The sequence below is a fragment of the Pipistrellus hanaki genome (assembly GCF_964339955.1).
Source record: "Pipistrellus hanaki genome assembly, chromosome: X".
Lineage (NCBI taxonomy): Eukaryota > Metazoa > Chordata > Mammalia > Chiroptera > Vespertilionidae > Pipistrellus > Pipistrellus hanaki.
The window spans coordinates 13,265,329-13,278,724 of NC_140524.1; the positions used below are offsets into that span (position 1 = coordinate 13,265,329).

General features: G+C 44.5%; 1 protein-coding gene across 2 annotated transcripts in view; it reads right to left on the minus strand.

Moving 5' to 3' along the window:
- The window catches only part of MAMLD1 (mastermind like domain containing 1), a 115,920-nt gene that overhangs the window by 37,689 nt on the left and 64,835 nt on the right, over positions 1–13,396 (minus strand). For both annotated transcript variants that reach the window (XM_084871205.1, XM_084871204.1), the window contains exon 3: positions 1,355–3,043. In XM_084871205.1, coding sequence (XP_084727331.1) covers positions 1,355–3,043 — 1,689 coding nt within the window. The remainder of the gene's footprint in view (positions 1–1,354; positions 3,044–13,396) is intronic.

The following is a 13,396-nucleotide window of genomic DNA, read 5'->3' on the forward strand; positions in this document are numbered from 1 at the left end:
TTCAATTCCTGTCAAGGTCACATGCCCAGGTTATGGGTTCGAGCCCTAGTAGGGGGCATGCAGGAGACAGCCAGTCAATGATTCTCTCTCATCATTGATGTTTCTATCTCTCTCTCCCTTTCCTTTCCTTTCTGAAATCAATAAAAAAGATATTTAAAATACAAAACAAAACAAAAACCTGCAACTTCTAACTTCTTGGCATTCCCTCTGCTTCTCTTGTTGGCATATTTCTGTCTTGCTCACTCAGATGAAGCCATCTGCCATCTTGTGGGATGCTCTATGAAGAGGACCTCATGGTAAGGAATCATGCAAGGCCTTTGGTCAATGGTTCATGAGGACTGAAGCTTCAGTCCAGCAACCTGCAAAGATCTGCTTCCTGCCAACAGCCGTGGGAGTCAGCTTGGATGTAGATCCTTCCCAGATGAGCTTTGATGTTACTACAGTCCTTAGAAGAGACTTGAAGCCAGAAGACTCAGCTAAGCAATGCTAGGATTCCCATCCACAGAAACCATGAGGTAATGTATGTATGTTGTTTTAACTAGATGTTTTGAGGTAATTTGTTACATGGCAACAGATAACAATACAGGTAGGGATCAGAACAATGAATATTGGGAACTGTGATCAATACCACCCAGGCAGAATCAGCTGAATTTAGTAATTGATAAGACTGTAGAAGTTGAGGGAGAGAGAAGTCATGGTAATTTAGAGAAAAGCAGAATCTGGAGGGTGACTGCCTGGGTTCAAATTCCTGCTCTGCCTTGTTAACTGTGTGACTCTGGGCTAGTCATTTCAACAATCTGAGCCTCTGTTTCTTTGTGTGTAAAAAGAAGATGATAAAAGTAACTACCTCACATACATCTGTCCTTTCCATTTATGAACTGCTTCAGCAACCAGCACAGTGGTGAATAATAGCACACTGGAACTGCTCAGCAGAAGTGTGCTGTGGCATTTCTAGAAGGTTCAGTGGTTAGCCTTATGCCAGCAAGGACAAGATTTAAATGCTTCAGTGCAATTTTCTTGCAACCTATGAAGCCTTCACTGGTCCTGTGTGAGGGAACATGCTCCATTACCCAGTATAGGAGAAAGCAGTTCTGTACAATTGTGACTTGTCATTCCTCGATCCTTCCCCTGGCAGCACTTGTGGGTGCAGCTTTCCTCTTGCACAGGAACTGAAACCATAACCTTGGCTTCAACCAGCCAGAGTTAGCTGGCTTCAACAGACTTTTCCAGAGTCAAGCCTAGTCTCAGGGAGGACTAGAGCTTGGAATTACCTTCAAAGCGAGGTATCAATAGTATGAGACATGGTCTTACTTCCAAAAACCAAGGAACCCAACCAGCTATAAGACTGTCTTACCTGTCTTGGCAGAGGAGGCATGGATTCTGAAGCTGCTGACCGCTGAAAGCGCTGGGGCTGCTGCATCATCTGCTGCAGAAGGAATGAAGAACGGTCAGGCTGTTGTTGCTGCAGCTGAAAAGTGGCCGTGGCAGTGGAGGAGGCAGTGGCAGAAGAGGCCTGCGTCAGCATAGGCTGCTGCAGATAGTGGAGTAGAGAAGGCTGCCTAGAGGTGGCAGGCATGGAGGGCATCTTCTGGGGGGCCGGCTCAGAAACGAAATGTGACAAGGGCTTGGTGTTGCCAAAAGTAAATGGCTCCGGGGCTCCTGGTCTGGAGCTGGTCAGCCCCTGCTGCATGATCATGCTCAGGGTCTTGGGTGAGTTGGTGGCCATGGGCTTGAAGATGGCATTTGTTTGCTGGTGCTGTTGCTGCTGGCTAAGTGGATTACTGCGGATCAATGAGCACTGTGGAGTGAAGGACTGCTGGGGCAAGCCTGGGCTAGAAAGCTTCTCTGGGCGGTAGGGTGGGGAGGGTCCTGGGTTGCTGGTGGGTAGAGCAGACATCAGGTGGCCTTGAGGGCTTTTCATGGTAGAGGACACTAGGTTGGCAAGAATGGAGCTCTGTGGGCTGAATTGTGGTTGCTGATTGAGAGATGGGCTGGGGAGCTTCTCAGGAGAATAGGACATAGTGGGCCCAAGGGCAGCATTGCTGCTGGGTGCCATGCTTGAGAGTAAGGCATTGGGAGAGCCTTGGAGAGTGCTCCCTGGCAGGTTGCTGGACGACATGCAGGATACCATTAGGCTCTGTGGGCTAAAAGGTGGTGGTGGGTGTGGTGATGGCACTGGGCGGTAAGGTGGAGAGAGGCCTGGAGAGGTCAGGCTAGACCAATTGGATGCGAGCCCTTGCTGCTTTGTAGTAGATCCCTGCTTGCTGGCTGCCAAAGCCTTCAGCTGGTGGGCATGATGCCACTGATGCACTGGGAGTGGGGGCATAGCCCCGGGGAGCATCGCCTGGGCCTGGCTCTTGGCCTGTGTTATTGCAGAACTGGGTGTTACCATCTGTTTACTAGTGGAAGGAATAGCATAGCCGATTCCTGCGGAGGAGGGTGGGATTTGAAGTGATACACCAGTGACCTGGCTGCAACCAGAAGCAAACTCCTTACTGGAACCAAGGCTCTCCAAGTGTGGCATCTGAGCTGAAGGCTTTCGAGTTGTGCCCAGGGTTCCCTGGGAGTGATCTAAGACTGGTGGTTCTTCTGGCTTGCTTCCCAGTATCTTCTCAAGATCTAGTTCATTTGGAGAAGGGTCTTGAATTTCTGTTAGCTCCTCTAGCAGATCTTGAAGTTCCTGGTCTTGCTCCATAGTCATCATGCTGTTGGTTTTGTCATAGTAAGGAATAGTGGGCTCTTTGAGTCCCATTTCTGCATTTGGTTGTACCATAAATGGCGAGTCCATTATGCTGCCATTCATGGAATTATTTTCTAGTAGTAATGAATGACCCGCTGCTCCCATAGCTGAAGGGCTAGGGTTCATTGTCAATGGAGGAACCTGCAGCTCAGCACAGGGCGTGCTGGAATGGGCACTTGGGCCCATAGAAAGAGTGACATCTTCAAGGCAAAGCCGCTTGATATTATTAGGGTAACCCCCGTCAGCCATGCCTGGAAACTGGAAGTTGTCTCCTTCCTGTCTCCTCTTAATGGTTCCCTGTGGCTGAGAGAGAGGAGGGGTAGGTAATTTTTTATAAAGGCTTGTCAAAATACATCGAATGAATAGCAAAACTTCCAAGATAAAACATCTTAGTTTTAAGACTTAAAATTGTCAAAATTCTACAATACAGCCTATCTCTTTGGAACCATAATGCTTGTTTCTTTGTTGCTGTGTTTCACTTAAACTGTCTTGTTACATTTTAAACAATGCATTATGCTATCAGTAATACTAAATACCACAGAAAGTAACTCAGAATGTCAAATGATATTTTTTGTCCACTTAAAGGAGAGCAACAAAACTATGCAGAAGTCACTAAATAAAATGTGCTGTCAAAGGCAGGCATTTGAGAGCAAGCTAGAAGTAGCTAAGATATTTTCAATTTGCACCTGTCTACAGATACCCAGATTTATTAAAAAGGAAAAGCATAACATAGACATTGAACTTTTAGGTTGTTTCCCTGTATTGGTTAAATGCATCAGATTGTAGTGATAAAATGGAACATAACAGAACCTTTAGCAAAATGAAGGAGCTATGGGTGTATTCTTTAAGGCAGCTGACTAAGATACACTAGAGGAAAATGCAAATTTCAGAACAGTCATTGTAGCATGATTCCATTTATTTTCACACACACGTGCGCGTGCGTGCATGCACGCACGCACGGACACACGCACCCACTAACACACATTGGTATGAGCATATAAAAATAACTTGGGAAAACATATATGCAATCATTTGTAACAGGGACCTCTTGGGGAGGACTGGCTATTCCCTTTCTATTCTCCACATTTTGGTATTGTTTGTTTGTTTTTAATGAGAATGACTTGTAGTGCAAAAAAGTATAAAGCTATTTAAATAAGAAATTCCTCTCTGCAGATACATCCTCAGGTTGGGGAGATATGAAACAATAGGAAAAGACCCCAATCTGGGATATGCACCTTGGGGGAGCTGCTTATCATTTTATAAAAGCACTAGAGGCCCAGTGCAAGAAATTCATGCACAGAGGGGGGGTATGTGTGGGGGTGTTCATCAGCCCAGTCTGCACCCTCTCCAATATATAATAGGACCCCTCAAAGGATCAAGCCTAAACGGGCAGTCAGACATCCCTCTCACAATCCAGGACTGCTGGTTCCCAACTGCTCACTTGCCTGCCTTCCTGATTGCCCCTAACTGTTTCTGCCTGCCAGCCTGATCACCCCCTAACCACTCTCCTGCCAGCTTGATGCTAACTGCTCCTCTGCCAGCCTGATTGCCCCTAACTGCCCTTCCCTGCAGGCCTGGTCACCCCTAACTCCCTTCCCTGCAGGCCTGGTCACCCCTAACTGCCCTCCCCTGCAGGCCTGGTCCCTCCCAACTGCCCTCCCCTGCTGGCCATCTTGTGGTAGCCATCTTGTGTCCACATGGGGGCAGTATCTTTGACCATATGGGGGCAGCCATCTTGTGTGTTGGAGTGATGGTTACTTTGCATATTACTCTTTCATTAGATAGGATAGAGGCCTGGTGCATGAGTGGGGGCCAGCTGGTTTGCCCTGAAGGGTGTCCTGGACCAGGATGAGGGTTCCCTAGGGGTGTGGGGCAGCCTGGGCGAAGGGCCTGTGGTGGTTTGCAGGTCGGCCACACCCCCAGTGACCCAAGCAGAGGCCCTGGTAACTGGGATTTATTTTTCTTCTACAATTGAAACATTGTAGCCTGAAGCAGAGCCAAGCCTCCTGCTCACTCTGTGGTGGAAGCCATTTCTGTTGGGATTTATTTATCTTCTATAATTGAAACTTTGTAGCCTGGAGTGGAGGCCTGGGATGGCCAGGTTGTGCGAAAAGCTTGGTTCCTCCATTGCCGGGGGCAACCCTAGTCTCCTGCTCTCTCCAGCTCCATGGCTGCCTCCATTTTTGTTGGGATTTATTTATCTTCTATAATTGAAACTTTGTAGCATTGAGTGGAGGCCTGGGCTGGCCAGGATGTGCAGAAAGTTTAGCTTCCTCCATTGCCAGGGAAACCTAAGCCTCCCTCCTGCTCTCTCTGTGGCTGCAGTCATCTTGGTTGGGCTAATTTGCATACTCTATCCTGACTGGATGGTGGGCGTGGCTTGTGGATGTGGCAGAGTGATGGTTAATTTGCATATTACTCTTTTATTAGATAGGGTATCTTTGGGAACAAAGCAATTAGAAATGCAGTATTTCCTTCTCTTTTATACTCTTTCAAGATTTATATAGTCGCCTGTAGCTGTCATGTTAATGGCTATGACCTGCAAGTAAAGGGGAAAGGGAGTGGATCAAAGGAATATGAGTGGGTTGAGAGGGGCTTGAAAATCACCCAAATACCAACAGTCTAGTCTAACAGACATATTTCTCTTCAAGCATTTTTCATGTGAGAAACCCCCTTTTAGCTTTGGCAATCTTACTGAGACATCCAGTATTGTCCCCTCATATTTCGCTCACAGGGGAGTAAACAGCTGTGTGGGGCCACCTGCTAGCACAACAATGATCATGACTCTCAAGGCAGACTGGATATCATAAGAGATCCCTTAGGTCTGCATGTCTACACCTTGCTGCACATCAGAATAACTTAGAGAAACCAAAATTCCCAGGCTCTACCACCATTAATGAATTAGTTCAATATCACCTGAAGTGGGGCCCAGGCTTCTGAAAAATTTCAAAGGTCTCTGGCTGAGTTTAAGTGGACAGTCAAATTGAGAACCACTGGCTTAGAGCACAGTGGAGCCAATGTGGCATAGAGCCCTGGTCTCATGGCAGAAACACCTAAGTCTTTGCCTTTGCACTTAATATCTCTGAGCCCCAGTTTCTTCATTTGTAGAATGTGCATAATTTTAGTTCTCATTCATGATGCTGCTCTGACTCTTATGTGGAATGGGACAGATTCTGGGGCACCTAGTACATCTAGTAAATCTACAACTCTGTCCTATTTAAGACAGGGACCCTGAGACCCAGGGAGGGGGCAGGACTTGCTCAGAATCTCTCAACTGGAGGGCAGATGCAGGGCCCCTCCATGACCATTCAGCTGCCTCCAGACTCATTGCCTTAATCCACCAAGGGGGCAGGACACTGACTACTTTGTCCTTACAGAACAGGCTCCACCACTCTGACAGAGGGGACTTGCCTATTTATTTGCCTTTTCTTTTGAAATGATCAGGCCACATGTTTTCCTGTCCATTCATTCAATCAATATGGAGCATCCCACCAACAAGTCACTGGGTCCCAAACTGAAATTTGGTCTCTTTTACATTCTGCCAAAAAAAAAAAAAAAAAAAAAAAAGGTTAAAGAAACCCAATATATTGAATAGAAATGTATGAAATGGATCAATAAGGAATGACAGTGTGGGTTTTACATAAGATCCTCTGTAGAGAGTTTGAGATGGCAGTGGTTGGTCCCAATGTGCTGTTTGTAATATCTTAGACTGCAAGACAGATTTAATGACAGTGAAGGTTATATAGAGTCAGGCAGGGGAAGGATGCGGCTGGGGGATGGGAAGGAAGAGAGGGCAGGGGCTATAAGTAACAGTATCCTGGAATCCCTGGCAGATTCTTTGTGCTCCTGCAGCTTTCATTTAGTGGTAGGGATTCCAATAACCTGTTGGGACTAGGTTGAAGGAGGTAGAGAAATCAGGGAGTGACTTAGGAATGCTAAAAGTAATATTAGGAACCATTTGCAAAGGACAGGGGTATCCAACTTTCAGGCACCCATCAGTGCATTCAAGCTAAGATCCCCCCCTTAATTCCAATTCCAACCAGCTCCTCAATAACAAAGTAGACCCCAGGATGCCCCTGGGATATGTTTATGGCTGTCCCAATGCTGGTGGATCCAATTGTTGCAGCAGGTGCTATTCTTGCTGTGCCAAGTCTTCAGCTGGACAGCTGATCACCTCATTGAATACTTTGAGAGCATGTCTAATCAGAGGACAGGCTGGTCTTGTTGTCCCTGGGTGCACAGGGTTGCTAGTCAAGGCTGCAGTTTCAGCAGAGGGGCAGATGGAAGCCTCTTCTGAGCTCTCCTTTTTTCAGTATATGTGCCACCCAAGAGAGCACTGAGTTCTCCTTTTTCAATAGACTTAAAGGAGACTCAACTTTATTAGAAGCTGTGCAGCTTTGCATCTGAAATTTTATAGTGAGAGCTTTCAACAGTTGGTCTACAGCACCTTGGCTGACTCCAGCCAAACTTAAACAAGGCTCAGGAAGGTGGCTGCATTTACATGGAACTACCCAACCTTTCTCTAAATGCATCTGCTTTCACCAGACATTGGTGAGGTGTGGAAATCTATTATCCAGTTAATGTTTCCCATAGATATAAGCTTTTCTTAGTGCCTCCTCTAGCACAGTCCCATGATTTGTTACTTATCTCAGTTGCAAGAAAATGGCTGAGCTGTCTCCTGTGCTTAGTGCACACTGACACTTTCACTGAGTCACCTGGAACAGTGGGTAATGGGCTAAGATTTGCCCTCCTAGGCTGAGTGTTTATTGATTCCTGTGGCCAACAATTTAGATCAAATGCAGCAGATAACTTGCTACTCCTTGGGAATGGCTTCCCCAATCAACTTTGCGTTTGAGGATGGAAGGTCCCAACCAAGCTTTCAGACCCTTCTAAATAAAACTTGCAGCATCATGCAGTGCCATTTCCAGTCTCTGTGGACTCCATGACAGCAAGCTATTGGTCCAAGCTACTAGCCAACCCCTACTTCATTCAGGCACATGATCCTGCCCACCCACTGAAATTTCTAATTTATCATTTTACCAGAAAAGTAAATCAGCAGACACTGGCAGGATTTCTAGAGAGCACATTTCAACATTTTTACACAAACCAGAATGGGATGGGATTTGCTTGTAGTCGTACAACTAGTTAAGATATAATGATAACAGTAGGCCTCAGGTGTCCCAACTCCCAGCCTGAGACCTCACAGGTCCTACCTTTGTTTTGTGTGAGGGAGGACACTGGGAGGGGAGGGGTGGTTCTCTGGTATTTTTAAGAAAGGAATGACTTTATCCACAAATGCCTAAAGACTCCCATTTCATAATCAGGCAGACAAAGCCATTAATGCGATCATCATGACTTTATAAACACTCATTAAAATGCATTTGAAAGCATGTGATGGCTTTCCCACCCCCTAAATAATGATAAAACAAAGGCAACCCTTTTGATTGGGACCAAGTTCAGTTCTGAAGTCAATATTATTTCTGGTTCTCTGTGAACAATAACATAATGGCAAGTCTTGCCTCGTCTACACTTTTAGTTCAGAATGCCACAAAGGGCAAATATTTCTTGGAAAAGGTCTAGATTATAAGAGTAAAATCCAAACTCATCAAATGGGTATATGGAGATAAAGGTTATAATATACATAAATATATTACTCTTCTCAAAGAAGTTGGTCAGGCTGTTATAATCACTTAATTTTGAACACTCGCGCTGGAGGTTTAACATGGACACCAATGAAAGGCCAGTAAAAATATGCACAGGTCCTACTAGGTAAGAATGTAGGAGATGGAAGATATCCAGGAGAGGTGAATTCAGTGAGCCTCCCCCAGGGGGCACTGAGCATGTAGATCCTGGGCAAAATAGTCAAAAAAGGGGAAATAGTTTATTATTGTCCCTTTTCTCTTTCTCAAGTGCCTCCTCTAGTTCAGCTCAGGCCAATCTGCTTGCTGGTTTTTCATCTCTCTCTCATAAGTGCATCCATTCTCTATCAACACCCCCATGAGTTCCCTAAAAAATGATGTTCGCCAACTAGATTGGATTTCAAGCCCTCTGAGACAAAAGTGGTCCCCAGTATACTTGCTCAGAAGAAAGAAATAAAAATATTATGGGACATTGTGTAGTTAGTCCCAGAAGAGATAAGACAATGCTGCATCAGTATTAGGTTTACAGAAAGAGAGAGAGAGTAGGAGAGAAAGAATATGCCTGGATATATACATTAGATCAAATTATTATCTGTGTACATGGTTTAAATGCCTATATGTGGGCATATGTGTCATTTGCATATTTGTTTTTCAGAAAAATGTACCCACAAACTAAAACTGACCTTTCTTTAGAACAATTAGGATTTTCAGCGTTTCCAGAATTGCAGGACATGAGGCTCTGGAGAATCTCAGGGTAGCTGAGAATGACAGGGAGCCTTGAATGCTGATTGGCTTCAAGAGGAGTCAGTTTTTCTTAAGGATGAATCTCCACTAACAAATAGTTTGGAGCAATATTCTTGGCCCATAAGAAGGGGATTTCTTGGTGCCTCTGGCTTTCCCTGTGCCCAGAGACTGCATGCTCAGCACCCAATGCAGGAAGAGGCCAGATGGTGTGGAGGAAAAAGCCCTGGAGTAGACACCAGAAGACTTGCATTTAAGCCCTAGCTCTTACATTTGCTGTATGACTGTGGGCAAGTCACTCCCACTCTCTGAGCCTCAATTTATCTTTCTGTAAAATATGTGCTCAGGCTGCCATGTGTGCCTTACAGCGTTGTTGAGACATGCACATTGGGAGAAGTAATTGTTACTGATGTTATTATCCAGGCCTTGGGTCCCTAAGCTGCCATATTGTCCCACAGTATGGACCTTGGTTTGCTCTTTGATTAATATGGACCCATCCACTAAGATGGCACATCATGTGAGGGTGAGTGGTCTAGTCTTGAAGGCACTGACCTAACAATCAGCAGTACTACCTTTAAAATTTCACCTCCTGCTGCTCACCACCACCCACTGCTCTCAGTTCCCCTACACTGTCTACATCACTCATCCCAACCTGAGGACTTGTGACTTAGGCAAGCTTCAAGCAGAGCTATCTGAGTGATAGCCCCAACAAATGCACAAACAAGATAGCCTGGGTGGGGGATTTTCTAGCACTGTGTTCCCTTTCTGTAATGTAAGCACACCAGTTGGAAGTATTGGCAACTCTAACAATGGCCCTAAACCTATAGCTGCATATGCATTTAATAAACTCATATGCATACTGTACCACCCCCTGAGAAGATTTTAAGTATTGGTCATTAAAAAAGCCTTTCTTGAATGCTAACCTTCTATTCCTGGACTGTAAGAATGCCAGGGCCTTGGAGACAGGCTGGTCTCTCCCACTCATGTTAGGGCTGGTGAGGCCCAGAACTAGGAAGACATGTGTCCATGGAACAGTGTCTCTGACACCCAGTTTGACCTCTTAGAGAGAAACACTGAACTGGTCTCCAAACACATTCCCATGTGATGAATACGGTTACTTGGGGGAGAAGAAAAAGATAGTTTGTTTCAAATGGCTGAATGGACTTGGCAAGGCTGGCTTATAGATAAAGCAGGTGCTGTCTGGGGGCTTCAATAGAAGCTGAAGGTCAAAGCCAAGGACATATTTTCAGTCCAGAAAACTCTGTCTGTGCAGGACCCAGGTTAAAAAGAGGCATCTGTGTTTCACATGAATTAAGCTGATGAGGCCAAAATCATGTAGGGAAGGGGAAACATGGAGGCAGAGCTGAAGTTGGAGGCAGCCAGGGCCACTGCGCAGACCTTGATTTCTATATATGAAGAGGGCAGAAGGGATCGTTTGGGGTATGTGGAAATTACATACCAAATGGAGTAACCCTGGCTTTCCATCCATAAAACCTTGAAGACTTCTGCTTGTGACTGGGTGAACACAGCAGCATTATCTCTCCTTACAGCAAGCCCCCATAGGATTGCAATGGTAGGATCAGGACCAAGATGACAGCCCTGCCTTTCCAGGGGGCACTGCTCCCCATCTCCAGGCCACCAACTTGAGTAGTTTAAATGTGGCAAAGAGAAAAACAGTTGCTGATTTCTTAGTACCTTCTTCCCTGTACCCAGGCGCACATTTATGCTTTGTGGGAACTGTAGTTTATATGATTTTGGGTGCCCCCCCCCTTTTTTTTTTGAAAGAAAATATAAGGTTAAATGCACAAAGTTAGATACCAGGCCTTAGAAAGTTTGAAGGATAAGTCTCTAAACTTAGGCACAAGTGACTTTGCATCTGTGTGTGCCCCAACAATGAACTAAAAAAAAAATGGCAAAAGGCATTTCACTTTCATGACAGCTGTGCAGGTGGGAAAAGAATCCAAAGACACCTGGTTAGTCAAGTGCATTCAGGTAGTCATACATACAGAATAAGTACATTTTAGCCCCCAAGCACCAAATTCTGGCACTGAAATCTAACGGTCCACAGATGAACCTATTCCAGTTACTAGATTTTTGAGCCAGGCTGTTTGAATTCTAGAATGCCATAGAAGCAGAGGCTTGGGAAGAATATGTCATAAAAGCATCAGATCAGTCCAGAGAGGACCTCCCCATGGTCTAGGTCCTCTTCTTTTTCACTTTAAGTAAGGTATGATTAACAAAATAAAAATTGTATATATTTAGCTTGTACAATATTATTTTTTCTGAAAGTGTACAATGTGATGATTTAACATATGCATACATTGTGAAATATTTTAGGTCATCTTTTTTAAATTGGGGTAAAATTCACAGAGCATAAAATTAGACTTTTTAAAAGTGTACAATTCAGTGGCATTTAATACATTCAAAATGTTGTACAACCTAAATGAAGAGAGTGAGGCCTGCCTCACAAATTTGTTACAAAGATCACATGAGCTTATACATGTAAAGTAGCATAATGCCTGGCATGGCTTACATACCAAATAAATATTCTCTATCTTCCCACTCTTGAAAATGCAAACACATTCTTGGTGATCCTAAAATAGCCTTTAACATGGTTTATTCAGCAGCATTTGCCATTCAAAGCAGATCTGCCTTTATTCATTGGCTGCACTCCTAAATAGCTGGGTGCAAGGCTAACTCTTGTAAACCAAATCATAATAAAATGCAACAAGAATTTGCCACTGAAAGGAAATCCTCAGTAAATTCCTTTACAAAGTAAAGGATCTCTTAGCCAAACTTATCTTTCTGAAAAGGTGTGCACTTCGTGATATTGTCCTTTCTTGTCATAAATCCTAATTTAATTTTGGCCACACACATGTGCTGATGTTTCACATCCCTGAAGCTCAGAGCAACAGGAGTAATGAAAATAATGACTGTCTAAAAATATTTCTTTCTTTCTGTGATTGCATCATGGAATGAGTCAATACTCCTTGCCGCTGTGTGTGTGTGTGTGTGTGTGTGGTGCTGGTGGTCTGGTGGTGCTAGTATAGATAATGGTGACAATAATGCAAGTGAAGGTAGGCGTGGTAGTGATAGAGATAGGTGGTGGAGATTGTGATGGAAGAGGTGCTGATGATGAGGGAGTGTTCCTACAGGATATGTCTTTCTTTCATTACCTCTGTAAGAAGCTCCAGTGACTGGGTCAGAGGAAGAAGGCTAATTTTGAATGTGTTATTAACAGAAGCCTCAAAACTGTCTCCTTGCAGTTAATCATAATTATCTTTTTCTCACCTGGAAAACTGAAGCTGAATTACTTGTAGAAACATGGGAGATTTTTATTTGTTAAAATGTTGCCAATAAAGCAATTTTATGTCAGACTTAACTACAGGAAAGGGCAAGGCATTTCTAAGTTCCTTAGCTGTCATGTGGCTGAAAAAAAAGATGGGCAGCAGTTAGCTACTGTACACTTAGCTCTTTGAAGCCATATATTCAGAAAGCAGATGTTGGGTGTTGGTGTTTGGAGGTTGGCTTCCTGGAGGTATTTTATATCGGCCAAGTTCATTGTTCTAAACTCCAAAGGCTTTACTTGCAAAAGGAAAAGAGGCAAGAAAATGGTCAGATTTTCTGACACTGTCACACAGACAAGTCCTAATACTAGACAACTTTAGTTCCTGGAATTTATTCTACAAATAGAAGCAACTAGAGAGAGTGGCACTGGACTTCTGTCTACTACAGAGATGAAAGCTTCTAATTGTACAAAACAGGGCTTTCTAGGAGTCCCAGAATAGAAATCCTCCCCATAATGAGCACACACTAGAAAAGCAAGTGGTGAACCAGACTAAGGAGCTGGAACTCCAGTGGGACAAAAAGTAAGTGAACAACAAGAACAAGAACAGAGTGTGAACAGTATTCTTCAAAGGAATGAAGAAACAGTGATGGGACAGAGTGGCCAGCAGGCTGTTCTGAAGAAGACACATTTACGTAGATATCTATGCAGTTCAAGACATAGGCTGGGATCAGAAGGTTCCAGGCAAATGGGCAAAAGTGAGAAGGTCCTAGAGAGAGCTCTTGGTGTGTTTCAGGGAAGGGAAGGTGGCCAGTGGCTTGGTGCACAGTAAGCCCAGCAAGCAGATGTGAGCTCGCAGAGGGCTTTGCTGGCCATAGGGAAGGGGATGGATTGTAAATTGTTGGCAGTGGGAAGCAACTGGTTGGTTAAGCAGAGGAATGATGGACTTGATCTATCTGTAAAATGTCTTTCTGGATGCTAATGTGAAAG